The following is a 27,912-nucleotide window of genomic DNA, read 5'->3' as shown; positions in this document are numbered from 1 at the left end:
CTAAACAAAGCATGCATACTGTTATTGAACAAACTTGGGTTACAGTTTTTTCAAAAGCCCATTTTCTTTCAATCTACCAACTACTAGTGAGAACATCCTCACAACACCCAAGCAACCCACCCAGAACACCCTAGAAACTGCCTTGCAACCACGCAGAACACCACCAAGGACTTTATTTAATGCATATAACCTTTAAGTTACAAATCTCAGATTATTTGGACCCACTTTATATTAGGTGGCCTTAACTACTATGTACTTAACCAACTGATACAATGTACTTATTATGTACATAAATGTTGTTGCATTGTAATTACATTTAAAGTACTTGCATTTAATTACATTTGTAGTTACTCTGTTAACTTTAACCCTAACCCCAAAACCTAACTCTTAACCCCTAACTCTACCCTTACTCCTAAACCTACCTGTACCTCAACCTCAATTTAGCAGAATAACATGTAGTTAAACAGTAAATAGGTAGTCTTGTATGCATTTAATGTTAGTACATAGTAGTTAAGTCCACCTAATATGAAGTGTGACCAATTATTTTAAGATATTCAAACTTACACTAATAAAAGCATGTAGGATGTTGCCATAGTCTGACTCTTGTATAATCGTCTGTGTAGATAGATCTTCATTTCATGAAAAAGATTCCACCTGGCGCAGAGGCCTCGAATATCTTGGTCGGAGAGCTGGAGTTTCTCAACAGGCCTGTGGTGGCCTTTGTCCGTCTCTCTCCTGCCGTACTGCTCAATGGCCTGGCAGAAGTGCCCATTACAACCAGGTGACTGTCTAACTGTCTGCATTGTATTATTATAGACGAGTAATTCTCAACTGGTGAGTCGTGCCCCGAAAATTGGTACGTCCTGAAAATTGTTGCTAACCGAATAATCCTGCATAGTAAATCCAATCCTAAAAATATAGCTACAATTAATTTAGTTAATGTTGCCATTTCAGGGCAACATTGATACATTTCAAAGTTTTAAGGATATTTTTTGTTTACTTTTGTATAATAAATGATTTTGGTGCTGTATTGTGTTGCCACATGATGTCCAGTGTAAAATCTGGATCTTGAGGCAAAACCAGTTGAGCTGCACTGGTATAGACATTTTAGTAGTTTAATAAACAAACATTTCGCAGTCTTAAGGTTCTTGCTTATGGAGTCCAAAACAGTACTCAAGTAACACCAATTAACACAAGTTCATTGATTGTATTGTGTCTATTGTGCCAGGTTCCTGTTCATTTTGCTGGGGCCTCTGGGTAAAGGACCTCAATATCATGAGATCGGTCGATCCATCGCTACTCTAATGACAGATGAGGTAAGAACACACACACAAAAAAACTTAATCAGTCTTGTTTTTAAATATACTTAAAACAAGATATTTACTTACATAAAATATTAAGACTTTTTTCAGATAGTATAATTCTTGAATGAGGCTTATTGTTCTTACTCTATTGGCAAATTTTTTGGAGCATAAATCTAACACAATTTAGTGAGGTTAGTACAGTGGCCCAGAGGTGCACAACAAAATTAGCAAAGCAGACAAATGTTGCCACAACCAAAACACAATGGAAATAAAGCACATCACAACAGAAAAAAGCCACAACACAACTAAATTAACAAAAGATAAATATTTTTAAACACTGCATTTTAATTTGTGTGGCAGTTCTGACTCAGTGATCATGATTACATTTGTGTTCTGTTGTGTTATGTCTTACTTATGTTGTGTTGTGGTTTATTTCTGTTGTGTTGTGTTTTATGTCCATTGTGTTGTGGCTTATTTCCGTTGTGTTGTGGCTTATTTCCGTTGTGTTGTGGTTTATGTCCGTTGTGTTGTGGCTTATTTCCGTTGTGTTGTGGCTTATTTCCGTTGTGTTGTGGCTGTTCTGTTGTGGTTTATTTCCATTGTGTTGTGGCTGTTGTGTTGTGGCTTATTTCTGTTGTGTTGTGGTTTAATTCTGTTGTGTTGTGGCTGTTCTGTTGTATTGTGGCTTATTTCTGTTGTGTTGTGGTTTAATTATGTTGTGTTATGGCTGTTCTGTTGTGTTGTGGTTTATTTCCGTTGTGTTGTGATTTATTTCCGTTGTGTTGTAGTTTATTTCCATTGTGTTGTGGCTTATTTCCGTTGTGTTGTGGCTGTTCTGTTGTGTTGTGGCTTATTTCCGTTGTGTTGTGGTTTATTTCTGTTGTGTTGTAGTTTATTTCCATTGTGTTGTGGCTTATTTCCATTGTGTTGTGGCTTATTTCCATTGTGTTATGGCTGTTCTGTTGTGTTGTGGTTTATTTCCATTGTGTTGTGGCTGTTGTATTGTGGCTTATTTCTGTTGTGTTGTGGTTTAATTCTGTTGTGTTGTGGCTGTTCTGTTGTATTGTGGTTTATTTCTGTTGTGTTGTGGTTTAATTATGTTGTGTTATGGCTGTTCTGTTGTATTGTGGCTTATTTCTGTTGTGTTGTGGTTTAATTATGTTGTGTTATGGCTGTTCTGTTGTGTTGTGGTTTATTTCCGTTGTGTTGTGATTTATTTCCATTGTGTTGTGGTTTATTTCCGTTGTGTTGTGGTTTATTTCTGTTGTGTTGTAGTTTATTTCCATTGTGTTGTGGTTTATTTCCATTGTGTTGTGGTTTATTTCCGTTGTGTTGTAGTTTATTTCCGTTGTGTTGTGGTTTATTTCTGTTGTGTTGTAGTTTATTTCCATTGTGTTGTGGTTTATTTCTGTTGTGTTGTAGTTTATTTCCATTGTGTTGTGGTTTATTTCCGTTGTGTTGTAGTTTATTTCCGTTGTGTTGTGGTTTATTTCTGTTGTGTTGTAGTTTATTTCCGTTGTGTTGTGGTTTATTTCCGTTGTGTTGTAGTTTATTTCCGTTGTGTTGTGGTTTATTTCCGTTGTGTTGTAGTTTATTTCCGTTGTGTTGTGGTTTATTTCTGTTGTGTTGTAGTTTATTTCCGTTGTGTTGTGGTTTATTTCTGTTGTGTTGTAGTTTATTTCCATTGTGTTGTGGTTTATTTCCGTTGTGTTGTGGTTTATTTCCGTTGTGTTGTAGTTTATTTCCGTTGTGTTGTGGTTTATTTCTGTTGTGTTGTAGTTTATTTCCATTGTGTTGTGGCTTATTTCTGTTGTGCTGTGGTTTAATTCTGTTGTGTTGTGGCTGTTCTGTTGTGTTGTGGCTTATTTATATTGTGTTGTGGTTTAATTCTGTTGTGTTGTGGCTGTTCTGTTTTATTGTGGCTTATTTCTGTTGTGTTGTGGTTTAATTATGTTGTATTATGGCTGTTCTGTTGTATTGTGGTTTATTTCCGTTGTGTTGTAGTTTATTTCCATTGTGTTATGGCTGTTCTGTTGTGTTGTGGTTTATTTCCATTGTGTTGTGGCTTTTGTGTTGTGGCTTATTTCTGTTGTGTTGTGGTTTAATTCTGTTGTGTTGTGGCTTAATTTTTTGTGCTGTTGTTTATTTCTGTTGTGTTGTGACTATTCTGTTCAATGTGCCTAAAATCACCTCTTACTTGGTTAAATCACTGTAATGCATGGCCTCAAGTGGCTTACAACTTTTAGAATTGCTTATAACTATTATAATTTCTTTAAGCCAGACTGAAGTGTTCTTGTTGAGATTTGAGTGTGAGATGATATATGACTTGTGAGGTCTTTCACAGCTCAGCAGAACCTCTCTCTCAAATCTTTGAGGTGGAGAGGCGAGTTACAGCACAGCACTAATAACATGCAAATGACTGCTAATTAGTCAGAAAACCGCCCTCGTGCCAAGCTGCTAGGTGATGTTGCTATGGCAACATCTTAAGACACTAACGAAGAGTATAAAATTGCAAATATAGATTTAAGTATGTTCTTACATAGCTTTTGTCAACTTAAAGTGTTCTGTTTTTGTCATTTCTAGGTTTTCCATGACGTTGCGTATAAAGCTAAAGACCGCAGCGATCTGATCGCTGGAATTGATGAATTTCTTGACCAAGTGACAGTTCTGCCTCCGGGAGAATGGGACCCTTCCATCAGAATTGAGCCGCCGAAAAATGTGCCGTCCCAGGTCAGTGAGACATGGCTGATGTAGACACTAAAACATCTGTTTTTACATTAAATGTAGATTGAAATACAGTGTGGAAAACATTATTGTGATTAATATCAAATGAAAAACTTGTAAACACTGTTATTAGCATTTCAACAACCATGCAGTAAAACACCAGCAGTAACATTGTTGATTATTTCACCCCAAAAAATGAACATTCTATCATTATTTGCTCATCCTCATGTCATTCCAAACCCGTATGACATTCTATCTTAAGTGAAACACAAAAATAAGGTCTAACTATTTTTACAGTATACTCAAAAATGCACCATAAAATCCATATGACTTGCGCACTATATTCAAAGTCTTTTGAAGTCACATGATAGCTTTGCGTGAGGAACAGACTGAAATTTAAGCTGTTATTTAATGGTTAGGTTTCCCTCCGCAATAACTCTCAAATCTCATTTATAGCTGCATGTTTTCAAACTAGCTACGTTGCAATCGGCAGTGTGGCACCTGAAAGCCAATGGCGTTTTGCAATGACATCAAACATGGCGTGATGCATCTAAAGTTGCCGTTATTTTTAATTGAAACCACAACTGAGATTTGAGAGTTTGTCAGTAAAAAATGCCTTTAACCTCTTGAGACTCCCACGTGACTTCTGTGTGCATTTTCCTTTTTTGATTTGTATCTAGTAGCACATAATAAACAAGCAAATAGTTTTCCTAAAAATTATTATTATGGTTATTCATGTTTTTGAGATATAATAGACATTACAGCTGATTTTCTAGAAAGATGAATACATTATTCTGATTAAAAGTAATGGCCAGCATCATCAAATCACTGCCAATGTTAAAATAAAATGTTGAATTATAAAATTCAGAATCTAATGATTATCATTGTCCCATGTCTGCCAAACATGTTGAGTGGTCCAAACATCATTTGTGGCCTGAAACTGAATTTAAGAGTGAATGCACTTAACTGCATAGAGAGCTATAGGATGCTCCCTTGCTCCCTATTTAGTGATTGACTTAACCTCCAGTGTGCTGTCTGTCTGCACTGGTCTCAGAACAGTTTGAAATGCACCTTATTTTCATCCTAACTCCATATAAAGCCTCTGAAAGCAACATTTTCCAGTTTTTGGATGAATACATTGGTTCTCAATGTGAAAATGCACAGTAAATATAGGAATGTATTTACTAATGTTAATGAATAGCACCTTATTGTACAGTGTTTACAAACAAAAATATAACAAAATTTAGATTAAAATGAAGCGAAATGACCCACAGATTTGTTACTGTGAAAATGTTTTTGGAACATTTGTCAGAACACCGCTCCACAGCACTCATCCGAGTACTTCATGTTTATCAGCGTGCCAAAGCGTGAAAAATGAACAAAATATTTAAAGCAGCATATCAAACAAAACTAGAGATGCTGCTCTTTTCAACTAAACAGATTTCAGTGAAAAAAGGTTTCTTACAAGAGGCAATTTTGTTGGTGCTGCACACATAGTAGCAGTTCACGGAAATTGATGCCATGGTGTTTGGTCACATGACTCCGTGCGCCAGAAGTTTGACCCTTACATGACTCCTTAGTGTGTCCTGAACAATATGCAATGGGTTTAAATTAATTTATATTATGCGTTGCGTATAGCGAGTCCTCGCATGAGGCCGCGGGGTTGCACGAGGTTATGTTCAGTCTGTTCCTCACACAAAGCTATCGTATGTCTTCAGAAGACTTGGAATATAGCACTTGAGTCATCTGGATGACTTTTATGGTGCTTTCTTGCCCTTTTAGGAATTTGGCAGAATTAATCAGCATCAACTATCATTGTATGGAAAAGAGAAGCTTGGACATTTTGGAAAACAACTCCTTTTGTGTTTATTATGGAACATTGTACAGTATAAGTGGTTACATGCAGTTGTTACTTTAAGGGGCCGTTCAAACCTAATGCATCTTACGCTAAAAAAATGCAGATGTCTCGAGATCAGTGTCAGAAATTAACTTTAACCATTAAGGGGCAATATCTACCATATGGATTTGATTTTCAGGGGCATTATTTACCTTTAAAGTAATTTGTATGGGTTAGTATGAAGTAGAAATAGATCCTTGAGGTAATAAGGTGTAAGTTACTGCTTTTTTTCAGTCAAGTCTTCTGCTGCTTGCTGTCAGATCTTCTGCCGATGTACTTTTATGCTGACTGAAATTAACTGTATCTCTCTCGTTTCACCAGGAGAAGAGAAAAATCCCTGCAATACCCAATGGAGAGCTGGCAGATACTGAGGAACATGGAGGACATGGAGGCCCTGAGCTGCAGCGCACCGGGAGGTCAGTCTGAAAGTGTGTGAATGCAACAGAATCACATGTGAGTTTGTATCAAACCCAAAGGAAAAACAAATCACAAGTGAGATCGCTTCAAAATCTTTAATTGTTTTTTTCTGGACAGCAAAGAGATTAAATGGTGAGCAAATGGTGACTTGTTGTAAATCTTTTGTTGTCATACATCTAATAACATTTATGAGGATTATGCTTAAAACAAGATAAAACATTGCAAATGGAGTAAAAAAAATAAAACTGAATTCTAAGAGGAAAACCAATTAATCTTTCTAAACCCATTTGTACAAAAATTAACTTTTAATCCCATAGAGAAAAATAAATGAACCAATGAATGATGTTAGGATGATTTTTCCTAAGTTTAACCCCTTACCCAAACCCTAAAACTAACCATGATTTTAATAAGAGAAGAGCTTTTGTGTACCATGCAAGAAAAAAAACATGGGGGTTTGGAGCGAGATGAGGAAAGCTTATTACAGGTTGTTGACATGCATCAGTGTGACGAGGAGGAGGGCGGAGCCGGGCCGTGATTATGCACGCCCGGCGCCCAATTGAGCTACTCAGCCGAGGAGAGGGATAAGTTCAGCGGGATGCAGCAGTTTGAGAGAGAGAGAGCCACACGCAGCTGCTGTGTGTGCGTTTGTGTTGTGTGTCTTTTTGTTTCATTAAATATTATTTTGACCGTTCAGCCGGTTCCCACCTCCTCCTTTCCCATTTTTAACCTTGTTACAATCAGTTATTTGTATTGCATAAATAAATATTGAATGAGTCACCGATGTTCAAAGATATTTTCTTTCTTACAATAAAGGGATGGATAGGAGGCACAATGTTGTTGCCTGTATTGTATCATTGTTTTTTTAATTTTTTTATTAGGATTCCTTCAGTAGGAGGAAACTTATTGTTTTTGTTAGTATTATTATTATTATTATTATTCCTGTAGCTCTAAATTGGCCAATAACTCAAGATCTCCTTGGTAAAAAGTTTTGAAATTTGGCACATTGATACTACAGGCCACAAGTAACTACCACTCCAAAAATGGCCCACGTGAGCCTATAGGGGGCGCTACAGGCCACAAGTAACTACCACACCAAAAATGGGCCACGTGAGCCTATAGGTGGCGCTACAGGCCACAAGTAACTACCACAGCAAAAATGGCCCATGTGAGCCTATAGGTGGCACTACAGGCCACGCCCCAATTTGTCCATTTTCAAAGTGATACCATTTTCACCTCATAAGTCCAAAATTTCTGAAACCTGGTATATATGCCTCATTTCTCATGAGGAACAAAAAAGCCTCTAGAACCCATAAAGTCCGCCATGATGGATTTTCATGTACAATACAAATTTGTCCAAAACTACAAAAATCTACTCCTCCTGAACCATAGCTCCAATTGACTTGAAACTCGTTATGTATGTGTAGGATACATGTCTTTCAATGTGGTATTTAGCAATAATGAATACAGTACAAAGTGGCTGAAAGGTGTGCATTTATGTAAATGTCCACATTGTCTCAATATCCATATGTCCAAAAAATCTAATGCCATTTTGACTAATGTTTTTCCCAACCTAACAGGCTTCAAGATGACATCACTCTGAAGTACTGTGCTCAATTTCACCTTGATATGTCAAAAGATGACAGAATTACAGTTTACTATTATTTATCACTAATGCTAAAATAATGCTTTACAAATCCTCTAATCATAAAACCGATACTTTGATTCAATCACCAGTTCATATGAAGACTCTTGCAATGTTTAATAACAAATTAATGAAATGTTGTATACATGTGTGAAGTACATGTCTCTACCATGTCAATTTTTACAGAATTTGCAGTTTTGAGGAGGAATCCGCATTGCTGCTTCCAGCTTTAATTCTGTTTGTTTTTTGGTTGGTCTAAAAGCCATACCTTTTCATACGAGTCGTATAGCCACACTTCTAAAAACCAAAATGATGTGCTTCATTACACGTTTCGTTGCAGTTTCCCAGTGAAATATCCACCGGGGGGCACCAAAAGCAAGTGAAATAATGTTGTAATCAGACAAGTTGAATTTTAGACAGATGTTTTAATTAGTAAAACTTGCCTCCCTAACCTTAAACTTAAATCTTAATCTAACCAATAGTGTCATGAAAGCAAATGAATATGTAAACAAAACAGACATCCTTACCTTAAACCAACGCCTAAATCTAACCAATAATGTTCTAAAAGAAAATGTGACATAAAAACCACATTTTCTGAAGCAACCATGTCATTTCGTGCCACTTTTATGACACTTTTGTTTTATGTGTTATCTTGTGTGTTTGGCTAAGCTCGAATTGCAGTCTTCCGAGTCCAATATCCAACACTCAGGTGAGATACTGAGCAAGCTAATCACGTTGGAATTAGTGAGTCTGTAACAAAATAATACGTTAGAGTAAAAATGTTTCGATATTGTAAAATAGCAGTGTGTAAGTAATAGAGCTAAAAATTAAGTGTTTACAAAGTCATAATCAGGCGTTGTCCTCGTGATTTGTGTGAAAGTGAATAAAACGCACAGTTGTTGTAGCATCTCTATTGTTCATTTCACCAGGAAGCTGTGGTGAAGCGTAGAATGCTACATGTAAAACTCGCAACGTTAAAAGTAACGTTAATTCTATGAGACTAGTTTGCAGCAATTTTGACATTTTGTATTAATGATTACCAGTGTTGGGGAGTAACGGAATACATGTAACAGCATTCCATATTTAAAATACTAAATATTAGTAACTGTATTCCACTACAGTTACAATTTAAATCATTGGTAATCAGAATACAGTTACATTCAAAAAGTATTTTAATTACTTAAGGTATACTTTGCCTTTTATTGTAATTTGTTTCATTTAAAGGGGCCATGACATACAATTTTTTTTATAATTTTATTATCTTCCCTGAGGTCCACTTATAATGTTAGTATAGTTTTTTTTTTGCACAAAAACAGTCATATATTAGGCATATATAATAATTTTCCACCCTGTCTCTGGCCCTCTCTCTGAAACGCTCGGTTTAAAGCTGTCTGGCCCTTTAAGACTTCAATGTAAATGGCCACTGTTGTGATAGGCTAACATCATGCAACCCTTCCAATAGAGCCATATTTGAAATGCACTCTGGAGATAATGAATAAACTCCACAAGACCACAACATTCATAAAACTAAATTTCAGGATTAACATGTAACCCACATCCAACACATCTCAATATATTAAAGGTGCTGTAAGTGATCATTTTCATGGAAAGGTATGCAAAAAAATTTCGTACACCCTGAAATATATCACTGAAATAAGTGTCATGAAATATCTCACCGGTCTCTGTGACAGCTCTAGACTTTGTAAATAGCAAATGAAAATTTGTCTGGTATCGGTCTCTGACGCTTTTGACCTGTCAATCTTTTTGCGCATTCTCATAGTATTGTCATTGCAGCAAATTATTGAGGCTTAATGCCATAATTTGATTTATAATTTCTCAGTTGAGGGTGCTTTTTTGACCGTGGGGGGGGGGGGGGGTGTTGTTGGTGCTACCGTGGGGGGGGGGGGGTGTTGTTGGTGCTGCCGCCGCCACCGCCACGTTCCTTCTCGTGCTGCCCCCACCCCCCCCCCCCACACACACACAAGATGCCGCCCTGGGCAACTGCCCTTGTTGCCCATGCCTAAATCCGCCACTGAGCAGCACCATAAACTATCAAACAGTCATGACATATGAAATATTCATGAGTGAAATTGTTTACTTATGGATTTCCAGTCCAATAGTGTTTAAACTGCCCCATCCTTCAATAACAGTTCTTGTGGCTGGTTCACAAGCAATCACGCTCATATGAGCCAAAAACATACAATCCTCGCTGAGATGTTTTGAATAAACGAATGTAAACAGGCCATGGTGGTGGCGTTGGTCTTCACATCTCACATTTTCCCGGTTTGTTTACACACAGAATGACATGTGTTTCTCCCAGTCAGTGGCAGCAGCAGAATGAGAAGCGTTTTTTTGAAAGATGTGTTTGTACCGCTCTTAAAACGCAGCACACATCGCCGAAAACGCAACAAAATGATCAAAGATGTCCAACGAGTGCATGTTTATAAAAGACCAACAATTAAAAAACTTTCAAAACAGCACAAAAGCAAGCTGCTGAATGAAACACAATAGGGTTCTCCATTTTAGAGTTATAACTTGACATTGCGTCTTTTAAAAGAGGCACGAGATGAATGATAACAGTCAAAGCCGTTCATCTAGTGCACGTTTATGTAGAAAAACATTTCAATCCAGACAGGCACATGAAGATGTCCCGTGTAAGTCCACTTTGGATGAATCTCCCATGACAGGCCCATCTCTCTGCCCTTCACCTGTTTGACTGACTGAGCAGCACTGGGCGGGGCCAAGGGATGCAATGACCGAAAAATAGGCGTGTATGTCTTACTGACGAGGAAGATGTATTTTGTCCTTGTGATGTCACAAGTTTCACGAATTCCAAACGAGCAGTTTTTGCAGCTTGGTTTAAATAAATGCTCTTTTTCTATTAAGGAGGACCAGTATGTTTTTATAGTACAATGGCCTCTTATATGTCAAAAGATCAAGTAAAATTTTATTCCTCATGTCATGACCCCTTTAATATTTAGTCTAGTCAGTTGGAAAAAATTTATCAAAATGATGCGATCTGAGGAGGTTTTAAACAGCGGTGAAACACTTTCTTATGATTTGTTTCATTCATACGAGCACTTTTACACTGTTGTGAGTGAAAAGGTGGATATGACATCCTTCAGGAACTTTCCATTGGGAGCTTAATAGAATAGTTACATCATGTTTCTACAGCTTAGCAAAAAACAGTTAGAAACGCTTTGACAGATGAAACAAATCCAATATTATTTAATACACGATTATATGCCTTGTCAATGTTTTTTATGCGGTTAGGGTATTTTTACAGGAAATGCTAACCAATGTAGCCATTAACAACTTATAGAAAGCTACAAATAATATATTTTCTGCCTCATTCTATGAACAGAATCCACATACGATCAGAAAAAGATGTTGTTGTGTACACGCTGTGGGGTTTTGAAGTTTGGAGCAGCAGAAATAGTTAACCTTGTGTAAATTGTCATTTGAACATTTAGCTTTATGCTAAGCTAAACTGTTATTTCTTGCCTTTACATGCAGCTGTTACCAGATGTGATTATATTTTATAGTGAATTCTGTGAAGAAAAATCACGTTGGAGCATCACTTTTTTCTCTAGTAAGACCTTTGATATTAGGGCAAAGATGTACTTGAAAAATTGTATTCTTAATGAGAATTTAAATATTGTTTCCCTATAAAAATAATTAAAAAATCCTTAAAACAAGATACATTTACTTGAGTAGCAAAACTGCATAAGATATTTCGGCTTTTTTTTTTTTTTTTCAGAGAATGTATTTTTACAGTGAAGTGTATTTTCTTACTTTATTTACTTGTTTATAGTCAAAATCAAGTGAAGAAGTAATCCAAAGTATTTGTATTACATTACTGACCTTGAGTAATTTAGCATAATACATTACAAATTACATTTTACAATATGTATTATACTTTTTAAAAGTAACCTTCTCAACTCTGATTATTACGAGTTGTCATGAGGCTGTTGCTTTTAAGCTATTTTTACTGGAAAACAAGACAAAAATAATCACTAATAGAATTTATTTTCTGCAGTGTTCTTGAAAGAAACATCATTGAGAACTTCATGAAGTCTCCTGAGCAATGTAAGAGCAACATCTGAGCAAATGTGGAGCCAAATGGATGTAAAAGGTCATATGGTTCACCGTTGTGGTTATTTTACTCTACAACATCGAAAGATTATAATGCATGTAGGATTATGCTTTCATTCTTTGCTACAATGTAAGCAAGAGCCGTGCCACTGAAGACCAGGTTTTCAACTCTCCAGTGAACTGGACAGACGCCATCTTTGACATTTGGTCACACTCTCCCTGTTGAGTGACAGTTTTCACAAGTTTCAGTGACTTTCTCTTTTCTCACGACAATAATCCCCTTCTGTTCTCAGATGGCTCTTTTCTCCCAAATGGTTTGTGGCGATCACGTCTGATCAGCCCTACTAAAATTTCTCTCCTAATCACACGTCCTGCTTGAAGATCTTGTGTCCAGTGACGAGAGTTTAATTTTTACTTAAGGTTTGGGGTAAACTACAATGATTTTTAGCTTCCTTTGGTATTTTAAGGAGCTATTTATATGTTATTTTCCCTGGAATTACTATTAAGATGGGGTTTTAATGACTTTTTCTGACACACCTGCCAGTGACGGTGAATGGAGACAATTTACTGGCAAAAAAATATTTATCACCGGCCATGAAACTTGAAGGGATCTTTTCAGAGTGCAGGTCATGACAGACGTTTTCTTTAATAGATGGTGTGTATGTTTTTGATGTGAATCGTTCGTGTCATAACATTTTATTTACTCATCAAAGCCAGTTTTACTCGCATTTGGCACTTTGTGAATGTTTTCCACTTCGTTCCGTAGCTCAGCAGACAGTAATCTTGTGTGTGTGGTGTTTTTGTCAGGTTTTGTGGTGGACTTATTCTGGATGTGAAGAGGAAGGCTCCATACTTCCTGTCTGATTTCACAGACGCGCTCAGTCTGCAGTGTTTGGCCTCTTTCCTCTTCCTCTACTGCGCCTGCATGTCTCCTGTCATCACCTTCGGAGGGCTGCTGGGAGAAGCCACAGAGGGACGCATAGTAAGAGTGCACAATACACACATTCAAACACACACTTTAAGGTCACCGTGAAATCAGAAGTGACATTACTATATGCGATTTATTGGCATTACAAAGAAAAACAATGTACGTCTTTGTCATCTTTTATCAAAATCGCAAAAACTTGCTCCGCCTCTGAAACGACTCTCCTTTTCGAATGACATCACAAATCCCTCTTACTGTTTCAACCCCTCCCCTCTAATCGCCTGGCTCGATTCTGTTACTTGACGCCCACTTTTCACAATGCAATCAATTTCTGATCAATACAATCTCCACACTACATTTGTTCTTGTTGAACATCCTGTTTCACTCTAAAATATGATACTTTTGGAAGTAAAATGGGTGGCAATCAGCATTTCACATTGACTTTAAGAGCACATGGTGGTCTGCATTTACCTACGGATGACTTAAGTTATATGTTACAGTATATAGTTTCAACATGTATGTTATATAAACATACAGTAAGGGCGTAAATATTTGTTTGCGACATATTCACCTCTGTCTCCTTTCAGAGTGCAATTGAATCGCTGTTTGGCGCCTCCATGACTGGAATCGCTTACTCACTGTTCGCTGGGCAGCCGCTCACCATCCTGGGCAGCACCGGTCCCGTTTTGGTGTTTGAGAAAATATTATTCAAATTCTGCAAGTAAGTCTTATTTCATGAACTTTGATGTTTTATTTTACTTTTTCATTTACATTTCCTATAAATATTATTCATATAGTGTACATTTAAATGAATGCTATACACTCATATTGGTGTGTTTATGTAATGCAATTGCTTATGTTTTTCCATATGCAAGGATATTTCTGATAATTATGACAGTCTTAAAGCCATGAGGCCATACAGCTGATCCTAAAGCATTCTTAGATCTATTACTTTGAGATTAAAATTTGATGTGTACGAGGATATTAAAATGCCATTACTGTAATCAGGACTCCAGTCTGCAAACTGATCGGATCCAGTTGCATATATAGTATACGTATATATCTGGATGTCTTTCTGAAAACTCTAAAACCCAATCAGAACATCCGAGTAATCGCCAAGCAATGCTTAGTAACTAAGGCTGGGTATCAAAACAAATTTCCCGGTTCGATTTAGAATCAGATTCACAAGCTTTTGATTTGATTCAGATTACTGAAAATTACTGTATATTTCAGTTATAGGGCCCTATTAAGCGCTAGCCTCAAGCACAGCGCTATGTGATACGTCCTACACGCAAAGTCAGTGGGCATGGCCATGAAGTTTTGGTATTTTTGTGCAAACCTGCGCTAAGTCTAGGCGCAAGTGGGTTTGGTGAAATCGCATGCGCAAAGCAATTTAATTTGGAGGTTTTTCTCTGGTTATTCCACCGTCTGCATCCTGTTATACTGTATATTCCATTACCTGTCAAGCACCAGCGATATAAAAAAATACAGCAACCTCATAAGTGAGTAAGCCAAGTGAAAATGGGCTGTATGAAATTCATTTGAAGAATAGAAATATGGATTTATTTTGAGCATTAACAGCATCCTTGTTAAATGTCAGGCATATTTCTATGACAGTGACATTTATACGCATGGAAAATGTGTTTCTCGTCAGGACTTGTATGTAGGCTCCATTAATATATAGAGAATGTAGTATTATTAATCATATTGATCAAGTGACACACAAATCATGGCTAGTATTAACAGTGATTGTATCGGGCTTTCACGTAAGGCTGTGGATTGAGGATCTGTGGTCATTTTTGCACGCGCTTCACTTCTAACGGTCGATTATGCTTTACAAATGAAATTAATTTACTGAAACATGAAAAACTCTAAACATAAATATTCCTAAATTCAAGTTACACTTCAAACATACTCATAAGATCATAAATACAATTGTAATATAAACATAATAATAATAATAATAATAATTGAAAAATAAACCATGAACTCTAGAAAGTTTAACACAAATCTCATGAAGATTTGTTTCATAAAACAGCTACAACAGTGATCGTCATGAACATAATTTAATGTCCCACTATATTTTTTGTGGAGTTTGGACATTAAGTTTATTACCACCTTATGCTCCAAACCGCAAAGGCAGGAACTGATTTTAGACTTTGCGTCAAGATTAGACCTGCTTTTGAAACGTCTTAGCGCAATGACCTACAGCAGTATACCCACAGATAGCGCAAACACTCCCACCCATGCCCACTTGCGCTTTGTGCTGGCACAATTGGATAAGAAAATTTGATAAGACTTAGCGCACGGTCGTTGCACGATCACAAAAATAGAGCCCATAATGTCCATTTTGCTTACAAATGAAATCAATTAGACGATTCTCAATACTAATTTCGATACCACAACAAAATACTAATAATCTGAGTAATTGTTCTAGAAAAGTAAACAGTCAATAATAAAATAAGAGCACAGAAACAAATTATACGCAATAGAACAATTAACCCTATAACGTGCCTGTATCAAATTTGATAGGCTATTTTCTAAAGCCTGTGCATCATTAACATCATCATCATTTTGAAGAAAATCCTGTTGTCTGCAATGTACTAGATGTCTGCTGCCACCTGGTGGACATTTCTGGGCATTTCTTGATGGAAAAATATCTTTAGAAATGTTAAAAATAATATCCGCTTTTGTATTGCATGCACTCGTTTTTGTGTGTGTGCGGGAGGGGGGGATCTTTGCTGATTTTAATAACGTAAAAGTGACAGTAATGATTATATTGTTACTGGTGTTATAACATGAGTATTTGCTGAATATAAGCAACTTGTGCTTGGTTAAACTTTTGAATATTATTTTATTGAAACCCCCCTTTGAAATCCATGTCCATGAAATCCATCAAGTATGATTCTACAGGCTTTTGAGGAATTTCTCTCAATCTCCATTACATTACATTACATTCATGCCCACCACAAAAACAAAACAAAAACAAAAACAAAAAAAAACACAGAGCTTTGAAAATTATTACATATACTTTTTATAAGATATATTTCATTATTTTATGTTACAAGCTATTATGATGTCATCCTACCATAAGTTCCTGTGACCCAGTGAAAAAAGTTTTACAATTTCCCCTTTTTAAATGTCAATATAGTTTTTGGTGCATAAAATACATATGATAAAATAGTTTATAGAAAAAATATTATTTTATTCATATTGTATTTGATGTGATGCATTTCAATCCATATTTATAGAGCAAGAAGAGGAAGTTGTCATGGCCAAACTCTCAAACATTTGGTATCTCTGAAAAGCCCAGGGAGTCCTCTGATAATACCCCAAGATTTACCACTGTAGCATATATGGGCTAAGAAAAACTTAAAATGTATCTTCATTCTACTTAATTTGTATCTTAATTCTACTGTTTTTAACACTGTAAAGCCTGACATATGAAAGAATTGTCAGAAAATTCGAATTTTTTGACATTAAACTGGTTTTAGTACTATTAGACAAACTATAAAAAGACATCATAAAAAAAAAATTAAAAAAAAATCTTTTTTTAGTGTATTTTAGTGTCTAGGCACGAATTAGCATCACTGCAACTTCAAAGTAACACTCAAGCTGCTTATAGTACGTTTGTTTGTTCTTGTTTGCAGGGAATATGGGTTGTCGTATCTGTCTCTCAGAACGTGTATTGGTTTGTGGACGGCGTTCCTCTGTCTGCTGCTGGTGGCCACTGACGCCAGCTCTCTCGTGTGTTACATCACTCGCTTCACGGAGGAGGCGTTTGCCTCCCTCATCTGCATCATCTTCATTTATGAGGCCTTGGAGAAGCTCATACATCTTGGCGAGACTTATGCCATCAACATGAACAACAACCTCGAAAAACTCACGACATACAGGTGAGCTCTCTGGTGTGAATGCTGTATTACTTTTTAAAGGGATAGATCACCCAAAAAAATATTATTCTGTCATTATTTATTCACCGTCATGTCGTTCCAAACCCATTTTATGGTGCCTTTTTGGTCATCTTGGAGGTAGACTGCCCTAGTCCCCTTTACTTCAATGGATGTATGGAAAAAAGTGGCCAATTCTCATTTTGCGTTCCACTACAGAAAGAAAGTCACACAGGTTTGGAACTACATGAACATGAGAAAGGTGAATAATTCCTTTAACAGTGGAAAAAATCAGTAGGCTGCAATATTATAGAAATGAATGCCTGTTAACCTTCATGCATAGCAATGCAGTTTAAAATCGTGCCTCCGTTCTTGTAGATGTTCGTGTATTGAGCCTCCAAACCCCAGCAATGCCACTCTGCTGTACTGGGAGCAGAACAACATCTCAGCTCCTGAAATTTACTGGGAAGCTCTGGAAGTTCAGGTAGGAGTTCGGATCATGCCCTCTGAGAATCTCTGCCATGTTACATGTGATATTAACGCTGTGAGTAGAATGAGACGAGTACCTGTATTAAAGTCAACATGCTATTCACAACCCATTTTACTTACGTAATCTGATGTAGTTCCAAATTAAACAGGATATTCAATGAGAAAAACATGTAGGGCGGGACTTTATCCATCTGGATTTAATCGTAAAAAGTGGGCATTACCAGAGGTTGCACTAGAATCAAATCTATATCCGTCACTCTGAAGGACTGAGTTGTAAAATTTCCATTATGGTCTATTTTTATCCATCATATTTGTTTTATTTCATAAGTAGTAGGGCTACATTCAGGGGCGTCGCATCCATTATAATTGTATATGCATGATAGAGGATATACAGTATAAGCCTTAGATTTTTGACTCCCCAGTTGAGTCTGGTGAAACCAAGGAGTATGGGTGAAAGTTCTACCTGTCAATCAACCGCTGTGCTAAAATAAGACTTTTTCAACTTTGCCGGTTACATGCAGCTTTAAAAGGAAATAACCGTCCGATCGGAAAAATTTGAAAAAGCTCTTACAAGTACATGCGCAAGTTCACAGAACTTTTTCAATGCGCCTGATATTAACGTAACGTGACGCAGATGACTAAAATAACTGAAAATTTTGCTCTAAATACCATGTTTCTGCTTAGATTAAATGCAAGTATGATTGGCAGTTGGATGTGCCACTTTTTTTCACTTTAAATGTAAGTACAAAGCAAAAACACGTATGTACATAATATGTACATAGTATCAAATGCTTAAGTACAAAGTAGTTAAAGACACCTAATGTAAACTTTATTAGCGTGCAGTAACACACTGACGTAATATCTGATGTATGCAGTCATTAAAAATAAAAGACCCTCCACTCGAAATCCCAACACAAATAGGCTAGAGAATCAAATGACCAGGTATGGCGATGGTGCCTGTCCATTTGTGATCGGCCGAAACGCATCTTTAATACCAGGTAATAAACAAGGCACACACACACAGCAGGAGAGAAAGAGAGTGATGTCAATACTGATGCATTTTGAATAATCCGTCAATGTTTAAAAAAATAGGTAAATAATGGAGAATCTTTGGTTAATACAAACCTTGAACATACCAGAATTACAGTAAGTCAGGTGGTTGGTAGGGAGGGGTTGCAAAGTTAGAGGGATTTGTAACATCATTCAAAAAGGAAAGTTGTTATTAACATTTCGATAAAACGTAATGAAGACAAAGCTTTTTTTATTATTTGGAATGACATGCACTGGTGAAATATGCACAATAAGACCGAAAATAATAAACTGTCTTTGCTAAAAAAAAACAATGGCATAACTATGCAAAACATTACTGATTGATTTGTAATATTCATCAGCACTTTCTTACCAATGCCTCCAAGACTCACTTGCAATTTCGACAAGTCCTCATTTATGTCAGCCAGCTAGATAATGTTACATTGGTGACAAATTTGCGACAAAAATGGTTAATACATCACAGAAATCTAAATGTATAAGTTTTCAAGGCATGGCCGGGTCTGGAGGGTGTATGTGCGTTATGTGCCCCAACGTAATTTTTCTTGTGCCCCTCCAGAAACTTCTGAAACCCCCTCCCTGGTACGATGAAGAGACCACTTGCCCACCCTAAAGATCGCATCTTGGTACCGGCCCTGTTGCAAGCCATAAAAAACATTTACAAGATCAACATATGTAACATTTAGCGACAGTGCAATGGGTCATCCTTATTGTTGAGCCCTGGCACATACAGTTACAGGTATAGTTTTAACCCCCTGTTTTGCTGCAAAGGTTGATTGATACTTCATTACGCGGGCCTGTGCTGTTGTCCGGAATGCATCAGGACATATTAGCGCTTGCACTACGAATCCAACGTGGTTACATGTGTTCTGACTACCTCTGATTGTGGTCTGTAGGTAAACTATTTATAAGCCTGTTATTTCTCCCTCTTTATTACTCATTTCAGGACTGCATTGAGAAGAAAGGAGAGTTTGTGGGCTCTGCTTGTGGGCCTCATGGTCCTTATATTCCTGATGTTCTCTTCTGGTCCGTTGTTCTCTTCTTCTCTACTGTTGCCATGTCAGCATTCCTCAAAGAATTCAAGACCAGCCGCTACTTTCCCACTAAGGTACAGCAGTCACCATCCACACACTGTCTCGTCTGTGAGAGCTACAGCAGAGCTTTAAACGTGAGATTCAGTGGCTATGTATGTTCGGAATGGAATACTTTAAAAAGGCCGGTGGAACGCCAGAGGGACTGAGAGAGTCCAAGGCACACGGCTCCTGCTTCCTTCTTGCTGAAACCTTTTACACTTGTGCCGAAACCCGGAGTGTAAAAGGTTTCAGCAAGAAGGAAGCGGGAGCCGGTGTTGCAGTCCACGTAAGTCGGATTTCATTCTCACAATTTAAACTCAAAAGATGCTTTCCAGCAAGACTTTTCCTTTTGCACACACAGCTTCAGGGATAACAGTCAGTACAACTCAAATCAAACAATAAACAGCTTTTCAGCGTCCAACTTCAGGGTGCGTGTGTGCCTCGCACTCTCTCAGTCCTTCTGATGTTCCGCCGGCCTTTTTAAAGCCCGTCTCTACCGTCACTGAAATGAGACACAGGTGTTAAGCATCAATAATCACCAGGTGATGGCTCTTACTGCTTCCTCTTTCCCCACTGACAGACACACGACCACATCCCGCTCCACATATATAGTATATACGCCTCCATTTTTAGAACACAAAGACATTTTTGATCTTGAGAGAAATTGATGCTTCCTTTCACAATGTCACGATTGCAGAGAATGACAGAGGCACAGGACCCAAAAGCAGAGTTGAAAAACTAAAAACAAACACAAACTACCCCATAGGGGAAAAAAGGTAATCCAGGCTGGGGCAGACGTAATAGGGGAACCAGGACCGACCGGACCGAACAGGGCTGATAAACAGGACTGACATGAACGAGACCAACAAAAAAGACAGACTAAAATAGGGAGAGAAATCAACAGGTTAACAAGACAGGGCAGGTGTGACTAATAAACTAATAATGGGCAAACAAGGAGGCGGGGTATGACATAAGACAGAGAGACATGCGGCGATACAGAAACAAAACAAAGCCACGTGCTCTCACAAGACAACAAAACACCCGAATGGCATGAGCGCACATCGCCAAGACAATGAGGCAATATACGCCCATGCCAACCGACAAACAAGACGAGAGAATGCGAAGCAACACCAAACAAAGCGATGCCACACATTCTCACACACCAAACGAAACCTGAGTGTACATCGCGAGGCAAGCGCAACAGGCGACAAAAACAAGACAGGACACCTGTGCGAGTGTTCAGCCACACCCGACACCTTAGACCGAAGTGACCGAACCTCAGCACAACATGAAGACAGCAGACGACCCGGGCGCACAACACACCCGTGTTCACGAGAGACAGATAAACAATTGACACGAGTACATGCGGCCAAGATGACGTAAGCGCGATGCACCCACGTCAATAACAGACAGACATGGAGCACGAGTGTCCGCATCCCGACATAGACCAAAACCGAACCAGACAGGAAGTCAGGATCCAGACACCGTGCTCCCGACATGAAACAAGACAGACCGAAGAGTGCACGGCAGGGAATACAACCGAAACCTTGCGCTCACACAAAGACAGACTACGAAACACAAGACAGACATGGGATGATGATGCAACGGTCCTGTCAGACCAAAACCCAGACTGACATAATGACAGTGTGTCTGGTTCGGTGACACACCAAGGATGCATTAAACTGATCAAAAATACTGCCAAAATCATTAATTGCAAATTATTATTACGGTTTGAAATAATTGTTTTAAGTGCGATTTATTCCATTTTTTCTTTACCCATGCTGGCAAACATATACTGTGTCACCTATTCCTTACAAAAGCATTATAAAGTGCTAATTTGGTACTCAAGAAAAGTTTTGTATTATTAGAACAATTGAAAATGGTTGCGCTACCAAGCGGAAATCACAATACAGTGGGTGTTTTTCCCCATTTGCTGAGGTATTGAGTTCTTACAACCTGCTTTACACTTGCAAGTTAAATTTTGGTTTTAAAATGAGCAAAAAGAAACACATTTCTCCTGAAATTCTATTTTCTCCTAAAGTCTATTGTTTTAGAGAGATGAAGGCTATTCCATGCATTACTCTTTTGCAAAAAGAATCTCTAACCAGGATAGAGAGGGAAGTGGACGGCCAGATGCACAACAAAAAGACAAAATCACAGTCTCTAGTTTGAGAAACAGACTCCTCACAGGTCCTAAACAAGCAGCTTCTAAATACCAAAGACCTGCATTGCTGCAAGACGATCCTTTGATAAACAGAAACCTTTATTTAAATAGAAATAGCCATTTGTAACATTTTAAATGTCTCTAAATCATCTCTAAACTAGATAATGTGCATTGTGACTGAAATACATTCCTATTTCAGGTTTATTCTCATTCATGTATGTCCAAGTATTTTGACTATTAAGTTAACATACTGTACAAAACTAATATAATGCAATATCATAGAGGAGGAAATTTATCCTCAATGATATTACAGCAATTATCCAGATATGCAATGAGATTATTAAGCAAACTGTTATCGACTCCTACATGCCATCTGAATAAAATAAGGCAAAAATAAACATTTCACACAGTGTTGAGTGAGAGATATGATTGATTCAAACACTAAAAGTGGGTGTTCTGTATATGTATTATTGTATTACAGTTGTAATAGTAACATCTTAATTAACATGATAACATTTTGAGATATTAAGTAAATTGTAGCATTTGGTTACATTATGTTTTGTGATTTCTAATACCTTCTTTATATAACATCCATCCCTTGCGCACTTTTGGCCTCTAAGGCTTTTCAGACAGATAAAGAGCAGCACAGGGCAAGGAAGTACAGTACAGCACCATGAGTGAGAGTGTTATCTGCTAGGACAGTTTATTTTAAACAAGAGGGGCGAACGGTTACGGAATTTAATGCGGGAGTACAATACTAAACTGATGCGGACTGATAGAAGCGGAGAGCAATGGTGCGTGTAACCGGACGGTGGGAAAAAAAATAACGTTCAATGAAAAGTCAAAAGAAGATCGCAATGTATGCAATTGTAACTATATCAGATATTATTAATAAAACACGGGAACTCATTTAGAATTTCGGGGATATTTTTGTTAATTTCGGGGGCATTTTTGCCCTGAATCCCCATTAATTTCCAACACTATTGGCATTGTATCTTTCTAAGGTATTTAAAAGTTTGTTTTAGACATATAGTAGCAAGTAAACAAGATATCCCCACATATATGTCAAATTACATTGTGTTAATGTTTGACACAGTTAAAACATTGCCTACCTTAAAAACAAGTGTAGTTTGATCAGTGGTTAAACATGTTCAGACGGTTCCCTTGTATCTGAATGAACGGCTCCTTTCCAGAATAAAATTAAATATGCAGAAAATCACAATATTACAGTTCTTGTATAGTGACAGGACAGAAAGTCTTGAAGAATCTAGAGAAGAGAGGACACCGGCAGCAGTTTATGCAAGCTGCTGTGCTCATGATGCTGTGCCCTGCGGGCTTCCATCGTGCTGTGAACAGCGCAGTTTAGTTTATAAACAGATTTAGCGCTTATAACTTTCTTCTTCCCTAAAATTCAGAAATATAATGTATTTTTTTGTACTTTGTAATTGTGGTGAAAAATAAGTTGAATACTTCATTTTTAATCAACTCAAGTAAAAGTACTATTATTTATTTATACTTAAAAAAGTAGAAAAATGTGTGAAATGTACTCAAGTACTGTAACGAGAGTAGTTGTAATTCAATACTTTCCACCTCTGGTTATTCTGTATACTGCCAACCTGTATTAAAAACTTTTTTATATTAAGGGGCAATATTTGTACCCTCAAGTTGATATTCAGGGGACTTTTTTTTTTTTTTACTTAGTGAGGGCATTTTTTTTAACAACCATAGACAAACCATTTATATCAAATACTATAGCTGAATCATTAATTTAAATACATTCTCAATCTGAGCAATTGCGGCTTTTACCTATAAAATCAAAAACATTTCATATTAACAACTGTTATTTTTTTATTTTATTTTGTGTAATATATACATATATATATATATATATATATATATATACAGTGATGTGAAAAAGTATTTGCCCCCATCCTGATTTCTTCTGTTTTTGTGTATATTTCATACTAAATTGTTTTAAAAATTCAAACAAAATCTAACATAAAACAAATTCAATCTGCGTAAACACAAAATACAGTTTTTAAATGATAATGGTATTTATTGAAGCAAAAATGTTATCCAATACCAACTGGGCCTGTGTTAAAAAGTATTTGCCCCCTTAGTTACTAAATCCCCAAATCTATGAAACTGCATTTATAATGGGGTTCAGCTGGACTAGACACACCCAGACCTGATTACTGCCAGCCCTGTTCAATCACATCAACACCTAAATAGAACTTTTTCAGCAGCATGAAGTTGGCTAAAAGGTCTCACCCAGTAGCACACTATGCCAAGGTCGAAAGAAATTCCAGAAATGGTGAGGAAAAAGGTGATTGAAATACATCAGTCCAGGAAGGGTTACAAAGCTATTTCAAAAGCTCTGGGACTCCAAAGGACCACAGTGAGAGCCATTATCTCCAAATGGAGAAAACTTGGCACAGTAGTTAACCTTCCCAGAAGTGGCCGACCTTCCAAAATTCCTCCAAGAGCACAGTGATGACTCATACAGCAAGCCACAAAAAAGCCAAGGACAACGTACAAGGAACTGCAGGCCTCTCTCGCATCAATAAAGGTCACTGTTCATGACTCCACTATCAGAAAGACACTGGGCAAAAATGGCAAGAGTGGTGAGGAGAAAACCACTGCTAACCCAGAAGAACATTAAGGCTCACCTGAATTTTGCCAAAATACACCTTGATGATACTCAAAGCTTTTGGGAGAATGTTCTGTGGACTGATGAGTCAAAAGTGGAACTGTTTGGAAGACAGGGTACCTGTTACATCTGGTGTAAATCAAACACTGAATTCCACAAAATGAACATCATACCTACAGTCAAGCATGATGGTGGTAGTGTGATGGTGTGGGGATGCTTTACTGCTTCAGGGCAACTTGCAATAATTGAGGGAAACATGAATTCTGCTCTCTACCGAAAATCCTAAAGGAGAATGTCCGTCATCAGTCCGTGAGTTGAAGCTCAAGTGCAACTGGATTATGCAGCAAGACAATAATCCAAAGAATAGGAGTAAGTCCACCTCTGAATGGCTCAAAAGAAGCTAAATTAAAGTTTTGGAGAGGCCTAGTCAAAGTCCTGACTTGAAGCCGATTGAGATGCTGTGGCAGGAACTTAAATGGGCAGTTCATGCTCAAAAACCCTCTAATGTGGCTGAACTAAAGCAGTTCTGCAAAGAAAAGTGGGCCAAAATTCCACCACAGTGTTGTGAAAGACTGATCTCCAGTTATCAGAAGTGAATGGTCGCAGTTATTGCTGCTAAAGGTGGCACGACCAGCTATTAAGTATAAGGAGGCAGTTAGTTTTTCACACGGGTGATATAGGTGTTGGATAGCTTTTTTGCTTCAATAATATATATATATATATATATATATATATATATATATATATATATATATATATATATATATATATATATTTGAATACTGTGTTTTGTGTTTACTCATGTTGCCTTTGTTTTAGGTTATATCTCGTTTGAAGATCTTAAACAATTTTGTATGAAAAATACACAAAAACAGAAGAAATCGGGATGCTTTTTCCACGGTATATTTGGCAGCAGGGTCAATAACGAGACAAGAAATAGATGCTAGAAAACTCAGCAGATATCCAGATATTCTATACTATAAATGTGTTTACCATGCACAGTATACATACTATACAGTATACTGCAGAAACAGTGCAAGTAGCATGGTAGTATGCTGTCCTGAACATAGCCACATATTTAAGTGTGATAGTTTGTGCCCTGGCGCCCTCTAGTGTCACAGTAAGATATCTGCTGCTGCTTTAAAGGGATAGTTCACCCCAAAATGAAAATTCTCTCTTCATTTACTCACCCTCATGCCATCCCAGATGTGTATGACTTCCTTTCTTCTGCTGTACACAAATGAAGATTTTTTTAGAAGCTCTGTTGGTCCATAAAATGCAAGTGAATGGTGGCCAGAACTTTGAAGCTCCAAAAAGCACATAAATGCAGCATAAAAGTAATCCATACAACTCAAGTGGTTTAATCCATGTGTTCAGACACAATATGATAGGTGTGAATGAGAAACAGATCAATATAAAAGTTATTTTTCACTATAAATTCTCCTCCCTGCCCAGTAGGTGGCGATATGCACAAAGAATGCAAATCACCTAAAACAAAAGAAAAAGAATGTGGAAGTGAAAGTGGAGATTGATAGTGAAAAATAACTTAAATATTGATCAGTTTCTCATCCACACCTATCGTATCATTTCAGAAGACATGGATTAAACCACTTGAGTTGCATGGATTACTTTTATACTGCCTTTATGTGCTTTTTTCAGCTTCAAAGTTCTGGCCACCATTCACTTGCACTGAAAGGACCTACAGAGCTGAGATATTCTTCTAAAAATCTTCATTTGTGTTCTGCAGAAGAAAGAAAGTCATTTGCATCTGCGATGGCATGAGGGTGAGTAAATGAGAGAATTTTTATATTTGGGTGAAGTATTCATTTAAGGAGCTTTAATAATGTTTCTAATGCATGTTTTCTCCAGGTCAGAGCCATCATCAGTGACTTTGCAGTATTCATCACTATTGTTACTATGGTTCTGATGGATTACGCCATAGGGGTGCCTTCCCCCAAACTACAGGTCCCCAGTGTGTTTAAGGTTTGTTCTTGTCCTAACTCGCTATGTATTATTTAGTGCATTCAAAACTTTGATAAAAAGAAAATGTTCACAGTGTATTTTGAATTTAAAAGTGTACTTCTTATTAATGTCACAGCACAGTGTTTCTTTGTTTATCTTTCAAGTTAAAAATAGATTTTGATTCCCAGACTTTTAATGTGGAAAATTGGATCCTTTTGTGTAGTATGTGCTTCTTCAGCTTTAAGGCAGTTTCATGTTGAAGGGTTTGATTTTTTAAATCAACTTTTTTAAAATAAATAATAAAAAAAAGTAACTTTTTTTAAGGTCAAATTAAAACTGACTTGAAAACTTTTTACCAGGCCTTCATCATTTTATTTTTGGTACTTTTCAAATTCCTTTTATGTATGATTTGATTGTTTTAGCCTTGTCCCAGACCTAGACTTTTAATATTAAACTATGGAAATACCAATTATTCCAAATTTAAAACTATAATTATCAAAATATTTAATTCAGTATTTGTTGTGTGAAAATTATGTCACTATATATATATATATATATATATATATATATATGATGAAATATGAAACATGTAATATCTTTAAAGGTAAAAATCACTTTTTATGATGGAGATGGCACATTTTGCCAAATTGTGCAAAAATTGTGTGTATTTAGGACAAATAAAATTCTATTTTTAGTCTAATTAGCCTAAGCAAGACAAAGTAGATGGCAGTTTTATTTCAAAAACATAAAAAATGTCATTTACATCAGCGTCATTTCCAGCACAGAATTCTATTAAACACAAAACAGAATTTGAGATGTGCTGGGAATTTGTATTTCAAATATAATGTACATTTCCTGTGATGCATGTACTGTACAGACACTGTCGGACATTGTAGGCAGACAAATGAAATAAACTAGTGAGAGTGTGAAAAATGTTTTCACAAGACTACTTTCTAGAAATGCACAGTGCTAAAAGTGCCCGAAGTTGAAGAAACACCCTCAATACATATGTTTATTTACAGGCCCTATAAGAATAGATGTTATGTATTTTGGCGTGGTCTGATTTTGTCTTGCAACACTTAATGTGTTCTCAGCCAACTCGTGACGACCGTGGGTGGTTCATTAACCCTCTTGGGCCGAACCCGTGGTGGACATGTGTGATCACAGTGATTCCTGCTCTCCTCTGCACCATCCTGATCTTCATGGATCAGCAGATTACAGCAGTGATCATCAACAGGAAGGAACACAAGCTGAAGGTACTGAACTCAACTGAGAGCAGAAACATGGAGGTTTTATGATATTCATAGGTGTTGTGTAGCATAAGTTTCATCTACTCATTCATTACACACTGTTCCTGGTAAATAGACTGTAAATTCTGCAGCTGAATTAATTCAGAAGTACTACATAAAAGCCCTTTGTTTGACATTCTCTCTCTACAGAAAGGCTGTGGTTATCACCTGGATCTGTTCATGGTGGCCTTGATGTTGGGTGTGTGCTCTCTGATGGGGTTGCCGTGGTTCGTGGCCGCGACGGTTCTGTCCATCAGCCATGTAAACAGTCTGAAACTGGAGTCGGAGTGCTCAGCGCCCGGCGAGCAGCCCAAGTTCCTGGGCATCAGAGAGCAGCGAGTGAC

General features: G+C 37.2%; 1 protein-coding gene across 3 annotated transcripts in view; it reads left to right on the top strand.

Annotated features, from left to right (window-relative positions):
• Positions 1-27,912, top strand: part of slc4a10b (solute carrier family 4 member 10b) — a 109,076-nt gene that overhangs the window by 64,180 nt on the left and 16,984 nt on the right. For all 3 annotated transcript variants that reach the window (XM_051709489.1, XM_051709487.1, XM_051709488.1), the window contains 12 exons: positions 624-781; positions 1,229-1,316; positions 3,888-4,034; positions 6,247-6,341; positions 12,887-13,061; positions 13,592-13,725; positions 16,655-16,900; positions 17,273-17,378; positions 19,377-19,538; positions 26,187-26,300; positions 27,374-27,535; positions 27,719-27,912. The exon at positions 27,719-27,912 is cut by the window's right edge and continues 58 nt beyond it. In XM_051709489.1, the coding sequence (XP_051565449.1) occupies positions 624-781; positions 1,229-1,316; positions 3,888-4,034; positions 6,247-6,341; positions 12,887-13,061; positions 13,592-13,725; positions 16,655-16,900; positions 17,273-17,378; positions 19,377-19,538; positions 26,187-26,300; positions 27,374-27,535; positions 27,719-27,912 (1,781 nt within the window). The remainder of the gene's footprint in view (positions 1-623; positions 782-1,228; positions 1,317-3,887; positions 4,035-6,246; positions 6,342-12,886; positions 13,062-13,591; positions 13,726-16,654; positions 16,901-17,272; positions 17,379-19,376; positions 19,539-26,186; positions 26,301-27,373; positions 27,536-27,718) is intronic.

This window comes from Myxocyprinus asiaticus, chromosome 10 (genome assembly GCF_019703515.2).
Source record: "Myxocyprinus asiaticus isolate MX2 ecotype Aquarium Trade chromosome 10, UBuf_Myxa_2, whole genome shotgun sequence".
In the NCBI taxonomy this organism is placed as follows: domain Eukaryota; kingdom Metazoa; phylum Chordata; class Actinopteri; order Cypriniformes; family Catostomidae; genus Myxocyprinus; species Myxocyprinus asiaticus.
The sequence above is the reverse complement of the archived record's forward strand: the minus strand, read 5'-3'. Positions and strand labels throughout refer to the sequence as shown.